The sequence below is a fragment of the Oncorhynchus masou genome, chromosome 14, assembly GCF_036934945.1.
Source record: "Oncorhynchus masou masou isolate Uvic2021 chromosome 14, UVic_Omas_1.1, whole genome shotgun sequence".
Classification (NCBI taxonomy): Eukaryota; Metazoa; Chordata; class Actinopteri; order Salmoniformes; family Salmonidae; genus Oncorhynchus; species Oncorhynchus masou.
Genome location: NC_088225.1, coordinates 29,877,262 through 29,894,438, shown reverse-complemented (window position 1 = coordinate 29,894,438; position 17,177 = coordinate 29,877,262). Strand labels below are relative to the sequence as shown.

The following is a 17,177-nucleotide window of genomic DNA, read 5'->3' as shown; positions in this document are numbered from 1 at the left end:
CCTCTGATCAAAGAAGTTTCCTGTGGTCACTTGTATGAACATATACAGAAAGTGTAAGGAATTTCTGCCCTGTTGTCACTATTTCTATTCATTACGTAATAGTAGGCTGATAAATAGACAAATCATTTGGAGTTGTGCATCAATAACAATTGTTTGCAGACGGTCATGATACCAAAGAAGAAGACCCCTTCCTTCACAACAGCTCTGCTCCGTGAAGCGCAGCAAGAATGAATGTCCTGACTTCTGCCAAGGTTGCATCGCCGTAAACTCTGTATGGCCACTGCAGACGTCGGATTGAACATACATCGGACTTTACTGTTTCACCACAAGGATGGCGCAGCGCAAATCTGTATTTAATTTACGAGGCCACTCTTACTGGGCCTCAGCCAATACAAAATATGTGGACGCTCGAAGAGAACGTTGTCAGAAAAGAGGCAAAGAGAGAGGCCCAACTCGAGGGAAAATCTGTCGTCCTCCAGTAGGTGGTGTTTTTTCGATCGACCAGGCAAGGAGTTTTGTGTGGAGGTCAATGAAAATGTGTTGAATTTGGTCAATAAAAAACGAATGGCTTATTTGCTATGTGAGGTTTATTTGATCGAATATAAGTTTCTTAGTCTGCACCCCTAAAACCGCTATAAGCCCTTGGCGGGGCGCTTTTGCGTCTTCCATTCAGAGAACCGCTCCACGGCCTGTAAAGGCATCTAGCCATGAGCTCATTTGAAAGACAATAGCAAATCATTTCTCTAACCAATATGTTTTTGTTGTTTCTATAAATACCTTAGATTTGTGATTTTAGATGATATTTGCAAATATTAAAAAATAAATAAAACCACACGTGGACATAATGCATTTACTATCATTCAGGATGATACTAAAACAGTGAAACATGTAATGTACCGTTTAAATAGATTCATGATATAATACAAACGTATTTTCTCGCACAATGACTCCCAAAACCGCCTCACCCACTTGAAGAGAGGTGTTGATGACTATATACAGTAGGTGGGGGCACCTTTTAAACACCACAGAAGAAGCCGGAAAGCATCAACAGGAAGTACTTTGTTACCATCCTCTATCTAGTTTTCAAACCAAACACATTTCCACACGCTTTTGCAGGATGTTTCTAATGTAAGATTAGTCTAAATGAGACGTTCGTTTGTCACAACTTCAATGTAGTTTTGGTATTTATAAAGTTGTGGCCGAGCTTTTCTTTATCTGAACGTTGTGACTAAGAAAGTAACTGTAGCATACACATTTAGTGTCGTTTTTTATTTTTTAGAAATAATACAGTAACGTCAGCTTCCACGATGGATCGGGTAAGTTTGGTTGACTTTTATTAATAGTATCCCTATTGTTGTGTTTTAAATGTCTAGGTCCAGTTTTCACGTGAGATCCTCCACATCCATAAGTTCGATTTGAACAGCAGGACAAAAGAAACCGTGGTGGTAATTTCACCCAAGTAGCCTATTAGCTCATCGCACACAGATTGATGATACAAGGCCATGCTCAACCGGCAGGTCAAGTCAGAACCAGGGAGAAATAATTAGGCATCGCCGACACCAATTATGTATATAAACCCTGGATTGTTGATGCTATATATTGGCCATTGAGGCTTTGAAGCCACCGGTTAACTTCTTTGAACACCTCATTGTTTCTCCAGATGCCAGTTCGACCACACAGCGTTTATACACTAATTTGTTGCCCAAATAAAGAATACGACCATTGAAAATAGGTCATTTTTGTTGCTAGGCTACCAGTTAAGGTGCTTTTAGCTTGTGTTTGCGCGCGTCTTTATGCGGAAGTAATACAACAATGATAGCTAGTGTCGAAGAATGGTATGGAGTTAATTTTAGTCAAATTATTGAGCATATCCTCCGCGCGAATAAGCATCAGAAATTGTCCTTATTTAGCATATCAAGATCCAGATGTGGACCTCAGTCTAGAGCTTAAAATATACAATGGAGGCCTACTGTCAGTATTTGTCGTCATATTGAGAAAATAAGATGTCCACATAGGCCTATCGCAGGATATTGAATGATTCCATATCCGCCCATAGGAAATGTCCATGTGTGATATTCAGAGTATTCACAATATCATAGGTCTAAAATAAAATAGTTTTGATATATAGTTTTTTACATTGTTATGGATTGTTTTGATACAGTTGAAGTCGGAAGTTTACATACACCTTGTCCATATACATTTAAACTTTCACAATTCCTGACATTTAATCCTAGTAAAAATTCCTTGTAACTGAGTCAGGTTTGTAGGCCTCCTTGCTCGCACATGCTTTTTCAGTTCTGCCCACAAATTTTCTATAGGATTGAGGTCAGGGCTTTGCGATGGCCACTCCAATACCTTGATTTTGTTATCCTTAAACCATTTTGCCACAACTTTGGAAGTTTGCTTGGGGTCATTGTCCATTTGGAAGACCCATTTGCGATCAAGTTTTAACTTCCTGACTGATATCTTGAGATGCTGCTTCAATATATCCACATAATTTTCCTACCTCATGATGCCATCTATTTTTTGAAGTGCACCAGTCCCTCCTGCAGCACGCACCCCCACAACATGATGCTGCCACCCCCGGTGCTTGACGGTTGGGATGGTGTTCTTTGGCTTGCAAGCCTCCCCTTTTTCCTCCATACATAACGATTGTCATTATGGCCAAACAGTACTATTTTTGTTTCATCAGACCAGAGGACATTTCTCCAAAAAGTACAATCTTTGTCCTCATGTGCAGTTGCAAACCATAGTCTGACTTTTTTTTTGTTGGCAGTTTTGGATCAGTGGCTTCTTCCTTGCTGAGCGGCCTTTCAGGTTATGTCGATATAGGACTCTTTTTACTGTGGATATAGATACTCTTGTACCTGTTTCCTCCAGCATCTTCACAAGGTCCTTTGCTGTTGTTCTAGGATTCATTTGCACTTTCTGCACCGAAGTACGTTCATCTCTAGTAGACAGAACGCGTCTCCTTCCTGAGCGATATGAAGGCTGCGTGGTCCCATGGTGTTTATACTTGCGTACTATGTAAACGTCTGACCTACTAGAATTGTGATACAGTGAATTAATCTGTCTGTAAACAATTGTTGGAAAAATTACTTGTGTCATGCACAAAGTAGATGTCCTAACTGACTTGCCAAAACTATACTTTGTTAACAACAAATTTGTGGAGTGGTTGAAAAACAAGTTTTAATGACTCCAACCAAAGTGTATGTAACCTTCTGACTTCAACTATATATCCTAACATCACTTTACAAGGTTTTCTTCAAGAGTCCAGATATTTTTATTGACTGAGGCCCAGTAAGGTTAGCCCCATAAATACGGGACTGATTACCGCTGCGCTAGATTTGTGTTTGGTGGAGGGTGGTATGTGCATTAACATTAGTAAAGTAACACATTAAAACATTGGTTTCGGTGTTTTTACATGATCGGTTGAAGTTATTACATTATTCATCACAAAAATTGTTACTCACCTGACTGATAATGTAACTTATTACATTAAATGGAAAAAGTCATACAATAACAATTCAACATTTTATCATATTAACCAACAAGACATTTACATTTACCGGTTTTATTACATTGTAAATCTAAAAGTTATTACATTAACCGTTGATACAAGACACAGCATACATAGTTCATGCCTGGACCTCATGGATATTATTATCCAAAATAATATTGATTAGTTTTTGGAACATAAGTCAATTTAGATTTGTTTATTATTATAATACAAATATAACATTGAAGTGATATATTCATGTTTAGAATACAATGGATTGAATTTATTGATCAATTGAATACATTAATATATACCTATTGTTGAAACCTTATTCCTCATGAGATTTAATGACAATAGTATCATGAGTATATGAAAGAAGATTACCCCCACACACAGGTTCACTGTGACATCTTCTATGATAACATTTATCCACTCAAATCACAAATGTGTGATATTAAATAGACACAGGGGAGACCTGATCCTAGATCAGAGCTGCATATTATGCTCCACAGAGGTTAACATGCTGATCAGACTTAGTCAACTGTTTAAGAATGGGAGATGGATATGACTGTTCACCAGATGTTTTCTATTGATCCATTATTTAGGGATCTGGAACGGTCCGGATAGGAGGGAGATGAAATATGTCATGCTTGTGTTTTCTCATTGGCCCTAAATTAACAAAGCTCTTCCCACATACAGTACCAGTCAAAAGTTTGGACACACCTACCCATTCAAGGTTGTTGTTTTAAACTATTTTCTACATTGTAGAATAATAAAGAATCAAATCAAACTTGATTTGTCACATCCCCCGAAAACAAGTGCAGACCTGGCCATCAAATCAAAATCAAATCAAATGTATTTATATAGCCCTTCGTACATCAGCTGATATCTCAAAGTGCTGTACAGAAACCCAGCCTAAAACCCCAAACAACAAGCAATGCAGGTGTAGAAGCACGGTGGTTAGGAAAAACATCAAATGCTTACTTACAAGCCCTTAACCAACAGTGCAGTTCAAGAAGATGAACTGAAGTAAAAATAATAATAAAAAAGTAACACAAAAACATAACAGTAACGAGGCTATATAAAGGGGGTACCAGTACCGAGTCAGTGTGCAGGTTAGAGGTCATTTGTACACATAGGTCGGGGTGAAGTGACTATGCATAGATAATAAACAGCGAGTAGCAGCAGTGTACAAAACAAATGAGGGGTGGGTCAATGTAATAGATGGGTGGCCATTTGATTAATTGTTCAGCAGCCTTACGGCTTGGGGGTAGAAGCTGTTTAGAAGCCTCTTGGACCTAGACTTGGCGCTCCGGTACTGCTTGCCGTGCGGTAGCAGAGAGAACAGTCTATGACTAGGGTGACTGGAGTCTGACACTTTTATGGGCTTTCCTCTGACACCACCTATTATATAGGTTCTGGATGGCAGGAAGCTTGGCCCCATTGATGTACTGGGCCGTACGCACTACACTCTGTAGAGCCGTACGGTCAGATGCCGAGCAGTTGCCATACCAGGCGGTGATGCAACAGTTCAGGTTCTCTCTGTGGTGCAGCTGTAGAACCTTTTGAGGATCTGATGACCCATGCCAAATCTTTTCAGTCTCCTGAGGGGAAATAGGATTTGTCGTGCCCTCATCACAACTGTCTTGGTGTGTTTGGACCATGATAGATCTTTGGTGATGTGGACACCAAGGAACTTGAAACTCTTAACCCGCTCCACTACAGCCCCTTGATGTTAATGGGGGCCTGTTCGGCCCTCATTTTCCTGTAGTCCATGATCAGCTACTTTGTCTTGCTCACTTTGTGGGAGAAGTTGCTGTCCTGGCACCACACTGCCAGTTCTTTGACCTCCCTATAGGTTGTCTCCTTGTTGATCAGGACTACCACTGTTGTGTCGTCAGCAAACTTAATGATGGTGTTGGAGTCGTGTTTGGCCACGCAGTCGTGGAAGAACAGGGAGTACAGGAGGGGACTAAGTACACACCCCTGAGGGGCCCGTGTTGAGGATCAGCGTGGCGGACGTGTTGTTGCCTACCCTTACCACCTGGGGTTAGCACATAAGGAAGTCCAGGATCCAGTTACAGAGGGAGGCGTTTAGTCCCAGGGTCCTTAGCTTAGTGACGAGCTTCATGGGCACTATGGTGTTGAACACTGAGCTGTAGTCAATTAACAGCATTCTCACATAGGTGTTCCTTTTGTCCAGGTGGGAAAAGGCAGTGTGGAGTACGATTGAGATTGCATCATCTGTGGATCTGTTGGGACGATATGTGAATTGGAGTGGATCTAGGGTATCCAGGAGGATGCTGTTGATGTGAGCCATGACCAGCCTTTCAAAGCACTTCATGGCTACCGATGTGAGTGCTACGGGGTGGTAATCATTTAGGTAGGTTACCTTTGATTCCTTGGGTGAGCATTTTCTTCTTTGCTTATGGCCTTATAGAGTTTTTTTTTTTTTAGGTCTTAGTGCCAGCATCGGTCTGTGGTGGTAAATAGACGGCTACGAATAATATAGATGAGAACTCTCTTGGTAGATAGTGTGGTCTACAGCTTATCATAAGGTATTCTACCTCAGGTGAGCAATACCTCGAAACTTCTTTAATATTAGACATCACGCACCAGCTGTTATTGACAAAAAGACACACACCACCACCCCTAGTCTTACCAGACGTAGCTTCTCTGATCTGCCGTGCATTGAAAATCCCTCCAGCTCTATATTATCTGTGTTGTCGTTCAGCCACGACTCGGTGAAACATAAGATATTACAGTTCTTAATGTCCTGTCGGTAGGATAATCATAGGACATCAATTTTATTTTCCAATGATTGCATGCCAGCAAATAGAATTAATCGCAGTGGAAGTTTACTCGCTTCCCTACAGATTCTTAAAAGGCACCCCGTTATGCGTCCTCTTTTCCGTCTTTTCTTCACGCAAATGATGGGGAGATGGGCCTGTTCCCGGGAGAGCAGTATATCTTTCTTGTGACTTGTTAAAGGAAAAAGCTTCTTCCAGTTCGTGGTGGGTAATCCCAGTTCTGATGTCCAGAAGTTATTTTTTGGTCATAAGAGATGGTAGAAGTAACATTATGTACAAAATAAGTTAAAAAATAAGTTACAAAAGCAAAAAAAATAACAAAATAATTGGTTACGGACATGTAAAATGTCAGCCATCTTTTTCGGCACCATCTTAACAAGAAGACCTGAAAACTATGAAAAAACACATATAGAATCATGTAGTAACCAAAAAAAAAGTGTTAAACAAATCAAAACATATTTGAGATTCTTCAAAGTAGCCACCCTTTGCCTTGATGAAAGCTTTGCACATTCTTGGCATTCTCTCAACTAGGTTCATGAGGTAGTCACCTGGATGCGTTTGAGCCAATCAGTTGTGTTGTGACAAGGTAGGGGTGGTATTCAAAAGATAGCCCTATTTGGCAAAATACCAAGTCCATATGGTGGCAACAACAGCTCAAATAAGAAAAGTGTATACGGTCTGTCGCAAAAACCATCAAGCACTATGATGAGTGCTCTCATGAGGACCGCCACAGGAAAGGAAGACCCAGATTCACGTCTGCTGCAGAGTAAAAGCTCATTAGAGTTACCAGGCTCAGAAATGATTGCCCAAATAAATGCTTCACATAGTTCAAGTAACAGACACATCTCAACATCAACTGTTTTTGTATTTTTTATTTAAAACTTTAATTTAACCTTCTCTGTTCAGAGGAGACTGCGTGAAATCAGGCCTTCATGGTCGAAATGCTGCAAAGAAACCACTAATAAAGGACACCAATAGGATGAACAGACTTGCTTGGGCCAAGAAACACGAGCAATGGATATTAGACGAGTTGAAATCAATCAGATTTAAGCGCAAGTTTTAGTGAACTTTCAAAGTTCTTGAAATATTCCATATTGACTGACCATGTCTTAAAGTAATGATGTACTGTTGTTTCTCTGTGCTTATTTGAGCTGTTCTTGCCCTAATATGGACTTGGTATTTTACCAAATAGGGCTAACTTCTGTATATAACCCCTACCATGTCACAACACAACTGATTGGCTCAAAGGCATTAAGAAGGAAAGAAATACCACAAATGAACTTCTAACAAGGCACACCTGTTAATTGAAATGCATTCCAGGTGACTACCTCATGAAGCTGGTTGAGAGAATGCCAAGAGTGTGCAAAACTGTCATCAAGGCAAAGGGTGGCTACTTTGAAAAATCTTAAATATATTTTGAATTATTTAAAAAATGTCTTGGTTACTACATGATTCCATATGTGTTATGTCGATAGTTTTTATGGCTTCACTATTATTCTACAATGTATAAAATACAAAAAATTAAGAAAAACCCTGGAATGTGTAGGTGTGTCCAAACTTTTGACTGGTACTGTATGTCTATCTAATGTTTCTCTCCAGTGTGTGTTAGCTGGTGTGTTTTCAGGTTTAATGATTGACTGAAGCTCTTTCCACAATGATCACAGCTGTAAGGCTTCTCTCCTGTGTGTGTTCGCTGGTGTGTATTCAGGTGTACTGATTGACTGAAGCTCTTTCCACAATGGTCACATCTGTAAGGCTTCTCTCCTGTGTGTGTTCGCTGGTGTGTATTCAGGTGTACTGATTGACTGAAGCTCTTGCCACACTGATAACAGCTATAGGGCTTCTCTCCAGTGTGTGTTCGCTGGTGTGTAGTCAGGGTGGAAGCTAGAGCAAAGCTCTTCCCACATAGACAGACATAAGTTTTCTCTCCAGTGTGTGTTTGATGGTGTCTAATCAGGAGGAAACTACAGCAAAGCTCTTCCCACACTGATCACAGCTGTAAGGCTTCTCTCCACTGTGTGTTAGCTGGTGTCTATTCAGGGTGGAAGCTACAGCAAAGCTCTTCCCACACTGATCACAGCGATAAGGCTTCTCACCTGTGTGTGTTCGCTGGTGTATAGTTAGTTTTTCTGATAAAGCAAAGCTCTTTCCACACTGATAACAGCTATAAGGCTTCTCTCCAGTGTGTGTTCGATGGTGTCTAATCAGGGAGGAAACTACAGCAAAGCTCTTCCCACACTGATCACAGCTATAAGGCTTTTCTCCTGTGTGTGTTCGCTGGTGTATAGTTAGTTTTTCTGATACAGCAAAGCTCTTTCCACATTGATAACAGCTATAAGGCTTCTCTCCAGTGTGTGTTCGATGGTGTCTAATCAGGGAGGAAACTACAGCAAAGCTTTTCCCACACTGATCACAGCTATAAGGCTTCTCTCCAGTGTGTGTAACCTGGTGTCTACTCAGGGTGGAAGCTACAGCAAAGCTCTTTCCACACTGATCACAGATAAAAGGCTTCACTCCAGTTTGTGTTAGCTGGTGTGTAGTCAGGTTGCTTGACTGATCAAGGCAAGGGTAAGGCCTCTCCCCTGCATGAATTTGCAGATGAGATTGGAAGGCGTTAGAAGCACTGAAACTCTTCCCGCACTGAGAGCAGCAGTACGGTTTCTCCCGGTGTGAATCCACTGGTGAATAATGAAATCACTCCTGCTAGTGAAACTCTTCCCACAGTCAGAGCAGCAGTGTTGAGGTTTCTTCCCTATACATCTCTGCTGGTGTTTCTTGGGGTGCTCTGGTCTATAGAGACACGTCTCTGTCTCTTCAGCAACACAATGTTGTTGAGGCTCCGCAGATGACAAGCCCCTCCAACTGAGAGAATGGTTCGTGCTGTCCCCTGTGAAACAAAGACATTGAATAACTATGTTTTGGAAATATAGGTCCATAAAGAAATACTATATTTAAAAAATGCTTTTGTTATATAGCAGACTCTTCTCCAAAGCAACTTACAGGAGCAATTAGGGTTTAGTACCTTGCTCAAGGGCACACAGATTTTTCACCAAGTCGACTCAGAGATTTGAACCAGCAACCTTTATTTGTGGCCCAACGCTCTTAACCACTAACCTACCTGCTGGCCTTATCAATATACACTCATTGGCCAGTTTATTCGGTAAACTCCCCTCCGTTCATGAAACTGGATCGACAATTTACTGGCCACTGAGTGTTTACTGTTTATCAATCAATTAACAGAAGTTGCAGAATCAGATTTGTAGTCTCATTCACACACCACATTGTTCTTACTTGATGAAATCAAATCTTCATCTCCCTCCTCGTGTCCTTCTCTCACAGTTCCTGGTGTTTTCCTGTAGTCGACCAGCAACACAGACACCCTCTTCAGATCCAGCAGTAAGGCGCTACCAGGAGAGTTGTGACCAGGGGACTCCGGCAGGTTGGAGGGGGATGGACTAGGTCTGTCCTAGTGACCACAGGAAGTATTGTACATAGAATATCATGAGACCAAACATTTGATTACTTTAGTCTGAATCTCTGATTGATTGGTGCATTCTTCTAATATCGCATTTCTCCTGAAGTGCGTCACTGATCACTACTTTCCACAACATTTTCAATCACTTTGCCAAATATTTCAGATGGAAGTGGCTTTTTTATATTTTTTATATACTTCGAATGCCCCGTCTTATGTTCAGAATGTTTGATTGAGCATTCATTGGAGTTGAACATCTTTCACCAGAGTTAATCTTAGTTAAATTCTGGGTTAAGTGTCACATAATTAGTCAACTGCTCGCTTAAGTTCTGGGTTCATAAGTGGAGAGATTAAGAGATGGTAGAACAAGGAGAAGAACCGGAATGAGAAGCTCCACACCCTCTTTCAAGATACGGGCTGAATGTACCCTCCCCTTCCAACATGTGACAGATGGTAACACCTGCAAAATCATGATTGGTTCAAATAACCAGTGACACAAAACCTAAACACCAGAACTACTGCTGCTCGTTATCCCACTTTTGGAGCATGTTGAGAAAAATGTCAGTCTCATAGTTTCAGTATTCTTATACAGTACATTGGTAACAGCAAGGGGAACAACGACTTCAAGGTCTCAAAGCAAGTGACGTCACCGATTGAAACGCTATTTAGCGGGCACCACTGCTAATTAGCTAGCTGTTTCACATCCATTACACATACATAGAAGAAACCATCAGTTATAGGGGTATTGTGGCATGTAGTAGAAACCTACAGTAAAAAGGTATGGTGTTGCCTGGTGCAATTTCCGCCCCATGTAACATTGTTCAAGATCCACTTTTCTATGTGACTTGTTACTGTAACAGCAGCCACATCTAAAAATAAACAACATTCAGATAATGAGTGGAATAAACTGTAATTTAACACCCAAGTATTTCAGCAGTACATTGTACACTACACCATTATTTCAAATTTCATTTTTATATATACTGTTCGTAAACTTGACACTTTAGAATTTTGGTTTTGTAGATCAGTTTTTAGCAGTTTGATTAAATTATAGTAAAATGTATTAACAAATGACAGGAAATATTTTCAAAAATAATCAATTGAAAATCAATTCAAAAAGAGTTTTGAAACATATTTTTGTGCTTTGAGTTGTGAAAATGTACCATTGGATTGGGCTAGTGGGAGTGAAGGAAAGTGAACAAGTGCACACTTAGGGAGGACGGAAAGATAACTAGGGATTCCTTAACATATTATGTAGGCAGAGGCGGCGCTAGCGCGAAGGCCATGGGTGCGACTGTTCCTGCAGATGAATCAATAAAATAAAGACAAATTATGTAGACATCCCATTATTTAACACTATAAGCATTATTTAACACTACAAAACATGGCAAATGTATATGATTGAATTAAATCCTGGAATTGGTCTAGGTGGTTGTTGCTTATTTTATAAAGCAATGTACCCTACTGTCAGTATACCTCCTTGAGGGGACCCCTGGGACTGGTGGCTATGCTGCTGGTGGGGGAAGGAACAGGGTATTTATTTAGTAAGTCATTTATTAAGTGTTAATAGTTCAAATTAAGTTAACACACTGCCAGGACTTGAGGTAGGCCTACTTTAGAAGAATCCAACAATGACGCATTTTGTAATTTTACATGGTCTAACATATCTGTAGGCAGGAATTAGGAAACAAAACATTCAAAAGAACAGAATAGCATATTCTGAGTTTAAAGGTAGTTTCAGTGATATGATGTAGGCTATATGCACAAAGTAAACAGCATAGTGAGTCAATAACATGGACTTAATAAAGGTAGAACTAGTCACTTTAAATAACGCCGCTTTAATAATGTTTACATATCTTTCATTACTCATCTCGTATGTATATAGTGTATTCTATAACATCTACTGCATCTTGCCTATGCCGCACGGCCATCGCTCATCCATATATTTATATGTACATATTCTTATCCATCCCTTTACATTTGTGTGTATAATGTAGTTGTTGTGAATGTGTTAGATTACTTGTTAGATATTACTGCAGTGTTGAAATTTGAAGCACAAGCACTTCGCTACACTCGCATTAACATCTGCTAACCATGTGTATGTGACCAATAAAATGTCTATTTTATTTTATTTCCGCAATAACCAAGAATGTTGAACCGCGAGGCTAAACTTCTCCAATGTTTTGGTCCCATGGCTACCATGCTGGAAGAGTGTGAAGCATACCCTTTGCACAGATACTGTGAGTGACTGTGAGAGCGAAGTCTTGCATCTCGCTCATTGCAATATCTGCGGTGCTGCTTGTAGCATCGTTTTGCTGAGTCTACCTTTTTAATGTAGCTTATTTTACAGTCACTATGCAATTTAGTATTCATTCTTATAGTAAGAATGAAAAACAAAAAACAACATTAAGTGAAAAGTAGGCATTGGTTAATAAGTTAAGTTAATAACAAATTTGTATTCACAATGATAGCCTACCGTGGAACGGTGGGTTAACTGCCTTGTTCAGTGGCAGAACAACAGATTTTTACCATGTCATCTAGGGGATTCGATCTAGCAACCTTTCGGTTACCGTCCCAACGCTCTAACCATTAGGCTACGTGCCTCCCTAATACATGTCATTAAAAAAAATATATAACAGATTTTCTTGCCCCCACCCCTAGCGCCGCACCACTGGAATGGCCGTACATGGCAGAGTTGTTGACAAATATCCAGATCGGAGTTGTAAAAATAATCAAGACGGTCAATGAAGCCAGTCAACTGGCAGAGTTGTTAGTTTGGCCACTGTTGATCTAAACAGATTTTGTATTCAAATTTCAAGAAGACAGGAGAAGAAGCATAATGGAATTTATTCTGAATGTTTGAAATTGGTGAGTTTTTCCTGATGCTAGCCAGCATGCATATGCTCACTGCAGTGCACAACGTGCTGTTTACGTGTATTTGTTTTCTCAGCTACAGTTAGAGTTGTGTCCTGTCCGACAGTGAAATATGTCTAGCTCTTACCATAGCTTGGTCTATGGAGTAGCTAGCTTGTGTTGCAAAAGTCTATTGCGTTGCATGCATTGTAAGGTAGCAGCGTGTCAATTTGGTTTTGAACTGATGTAGCTATGTCATTATTATTATTTATTTTTTATCCAGTCCTATAAATACTCCAAACAGCCTACTCGACCTCTCGGAGGCGTACGCATGGTCCTAAAGCACACCCTTAACACAGTTAGTATTACATTCCAATGATAAAACTAGGGGGGACAAAGATGCAATTTCAGAATGTGGTGGGGACATGTTCACTCCATCCCCAGTGAAAGTTGCGCCCCTGGTTTTTGGTATATTTTAGTCGTCACTGTAGTAGACTAAGCATAGGTGATTAGAGGATGTTGAAATGAAGCTTGAATAGTGGAGGCAGCTCCTGTTTTCTTTTTCGACTTGCGGTAACTTGCTTGACCATTCTGAAGGTCATGTAACTGTTACATGCAACATTTCTTGTGAATTTAACAGGACAGATGTTGCTCTCTAGTTTTATGATGCAACAAAGGTCTGGTTGAATGTATTCTGCCACTGTCTTCTTGTCTCAGCTGAGTCAAGGCATATGAACTAACAGGTTATAACAACACAATTATCACAACATGTAATATGGCTATTTTTCTGGCTTGGCTTCCCTGGTCATTTGACCCACACACCGCTACTGCAAGGTGTAGGCTTGGCCTCATTATTTTACCAAGGTAAAGTTGGTTTGTCAAAAGCCATTTAAAGTGGTATAAATCAATAACTAATTAACTGTTCGTCACAGAAACATAAAACTCAATATTATTTATTCTATAAGTGTCTAGCACACTTTTACAACCTTTGTTTTGAGGAAAAATTCCAGTTTTGATTTGATAGAGGGCATGTAGTCTATCAAATTTAAATTTCTATCCTATCAAAACTGGAATTTCTACTCAAAGCAAAGGTTGTAAAATTATGCTAGACATGTAATTAATAAATCATACCTAGTTTGTGACAAACGGTGAAATAATTATTGATTTTTACCATTTTAAATGGCTTTTGGCGAATGTCTGAATATCCGAATGTGTGAATATAAAACCAACTTTACCTTGGCCTCATTATTTCTCCATGGTTTCTCGCTTTAGCTTCTCGTTGCCTTGTATTAAACTGTGTGCGATAGGCTAGTAGGCTACTTTTCTGAAGGATAAAATATGACGTGTTTTTATTACCACCATTGTTTATTTTGTCCAGTTGTTCAAATGGAACGAATGAATATGGAAGATCAAAGATGATGACTAGACCAAGACATGTTATACACCACAGTAGGAATATTGTTAATAAAAGTAAACCAAACTTACCCGATTCATCGTGTAAGCTATTCTTTCTTCAAATAAAAAAACGTGACAGTTAATATGTAGCTAGCCCACACGAGTTACTTTGTTTGTCACAGCATTCAGATAAACAGCTAAACCAGAGCAATCAGGCGTCCTTTAAAATATCAAAACTCGACTTAAACTGTGACAAATGTCTGATATAGCCTAATCTTACTTCAGAAAGATCCTGGATAAGATTTCAATCTATTAAAGTCAATTAAACGTTCAACACCCTATTCACCAAGAATCCTGTTGTCTGTTGTCGCCTAACTCTACCCGAGATCCACTTGAAACAACGTCCTCTTCGAGAGTCCAGATAGTTTAATTGTCTGAGGCCCAGTAATGGACGCCTATAAAATACCAGACTGTTTACAGCAGCGCTATTCGTGCAGCGAACCAGAAAAGCCCAAAGTATGTTCAATCCGATGTCTGCAGTGTCCATGCAGCATTTTCAATAATGCAACATCCGCAGTAGTCAGTGCATTACAAGCATTTCGCTACAGCAGCAATAAAATATGTTTGTGACCAATAACATTTGATTTGATTCATAATTCTTCCGCTTCACGGAGCAGACCAGAATCAGCGCCGTTGAGAAGGAAGTGGTCTTCTTCTTCTTTAGTGTTATGGCGGTCCGCAAACAATGACTATAGTTGCACTTCCCCACCTAGTGTGTTGGCTGTGTATCAGCCTACTATTCTGTATTATTAATTCATAACACTGAAAAACCAACTAACCCTACACCCATTAAAACCTCATCATTATTCCACAACTTTGGCCCTCTGATCCTACACCAGGCCAACAGCCTGGGAGGACAGGATATTATCCTTCAAAACACCTTGGAACTCTTTTGAAGTAAAATATTGTACACCCAAGTACTTCTCAACAGCTGCCACCAAAACATCTACCCACTGTGATTTACATTCTATTCCTGCGGAACAGTTGACAACCATGGCCATGAACTTGGCCAAAACTTACTAAAGCATGTTATTCCTATCACTCTCTGTTGACCTCAGCCTAATCACAGGGATCCTCTCAGGATCCCTCACCCTGGACCCATCTTCCTCTACTACTCTCTTCACTGCCTCAGCATACAACACCTTCTGCACTACTGTGATCCTGGTAACCTCAACCTGTCTTTCTCTCACTGGACACATCTGATCTCCAGCACCATGTGTACCCCTACAGTTTACACACACAACTTTTTACATCAATACTACACATTCCTTTCTCTTAGGTCCTCCTGCACACTTCTCACATCTAGAAATCTCCCTGATACACACTGCTGGAAGGAAGTAGTCATTGAAGGGAATTCGTGTTTATACAGGAAGCACCCCTCCTACACTTACCAATCATGTCAACGTCAAGCTATACAGAGCTTTAAAGCTCGCCAGTTTGTAGTTTTAAAACTCGGAAATGAGTTTCCTTTGGCTCGTTCAGCCAACCCAATAGGAAACATGTATGGGGGAAAATTAGGGTTTTGGAATAAATACAAAAATAAGATAAGCACAGGCTGGGATCTTATACGTTTTGTTCTAAATAATAGCAGTCAGTTAATATGACCTTTTATGAATTATGAAGCCTTTGTGATGTGCTTTTTTAAATTACTAAATATGTCAAAATTCATGATGTCGCCGATAGATTGTATAACAAAACATATAACATCTAAACCTGTGTTTACAACAGACCTTATTTTCGGCATTCATCCAAAAACACCATTAATTTCCCCATAGGCTTTGTCCAGCGAACCATGGCAAAATTAGCTATAAAATGATGCCATTACTCTTTCTCTCCATAGAGCCCCACCGTGGACGAGTTATAATACCCTTAAAACCCAGGGGCCAAACAGGGAAATGGTTCCAATTGTTTTCCAACATTCATTTTTCCCCCATAGGTGATTTCCAATAGGCTTACCCTGACGAGACATTTCACATCGGCTACACTCACCCCCCTTTTGACCTCCTCCTATTTCTGCAGCAACCAGTGATCCGGGTCAACAGTATAAACCTTATCTCCGTCATTTAAGCCCCGACCTGGGCGCGAATCAGGTCGGTCTGCACACGTCAACAGTCACCCTCGAAGCATCGTTACCCAACGCTATCCTCAAAAGCCACCGCCATTGCAGAGCAAGGGGAACCACTACTTCAAGTGATGTCACCGATTGAAACGCCACAAGCGCACCACCGCTAACGAGCTAGCCATTTCACATCGGCTATACAAGCTCCTGCACATCTCTTGCTTGCTATTGTGTAATTTTAAAACTTGCCCATGACAGGTCACAGAATTGTCAATTTAAAGAAATTCAGACAATTTATTCAATACTACATTTAGCTAACATTAGATTGTTAATCCAGAGATGCTTATGTTTAATACTAGATCATTGATTGCAGGATATTAGCTTGTCACTTAGCCTTTTAATAAATTGATAACAGTAAACCTAGATAGTTGTATCTCATAGTACTCATGGTGACTCAAGACTCGCATGAAAATAAAAGAGAGCCGCACACTCAAGGAGCTCAGATGCAAAAATGTAATAATCGCGGTAATCATCGCCAAGAGTGGCCTAATATCATTGGTTAATTCTCAAATATTAAAATGGCATACAAAGAACAAATAGCATATGATCATAGATTCATTTTAGACTACACAAGCTTACAAACAATTACAATGGCAAAGTCACAATCACAAGAATGGCTTCAGATCAAAGTCTACGTTGTGACCGAGGGGAGCAAAGGTCTTTAAGTTAAAGATCCAGGCAGCCGCTCGTTTTAACAATAAATGATCAAGGTCACCCCCTCTAGGGAGGGTGACATGTTCGATGCCAATATAACGCAGAGACGAAATCGAGTGGCCTGCCTCCAAAAAGTGGGCCGCAACTGGACAAGTAAAGTTTTTGCACCTAATGGTGCTACGATGCTCAGAGATACTTTTATTTCGACATTTTGTTTTACCCACATACTTTTTACCACAAGGACAAGTTATAAGATAAATAACTGCTTTAGTGGAGCATGTGATAACACCTTTTGATTGGGATCTGTTTCCCTGT

The 17,177-nt window shown here is 40.1% G+C and overlaps 1 protein-coding gene and 1 long non-coding RNA gene across 2 annotated transcripts; one reads left to right on the top strand and one right to left on the bottom strand.

Annotated features, from left to right (window-relative positions):
* The first annotated feature begins 1,041 nt into the window (after positions 1-1,041).
* Positions 1,042-11,281, top strand: LOC135554719 (uncharacterized). Its single transcript, XR_010457728.1, has 3 exons — positions 1,042-1,316; positions 5,703-5,882; positions 9,649-11,281. It is a non-coding gene; the product is annotated as an uncharacterized LOC135554719 (long non-coding RNA).
* Positions 8,240-9,591, bottom strand: LOC135554839 (oocyte zinc finger protein XlCOF22-like). The gene is made up of 2 exons (XM_064987283.1): positions 9,585-9,591; positions 8,240-8,987 (listed from the first exon to the last, which is right to left on the bottom strand). The coding sequence occupies exons 1-2, from the start codon at positions 9,589-9,591 to the stop codon at positions 8,263-8,265; spliced, it is 732 nt and encodes a 243-aa protein (XP_064843355.1). The 3' UTR covers positions 8,240-8,262.
* Positions 11,282-17,177: the final 5,896 nt, after the last annotated feature.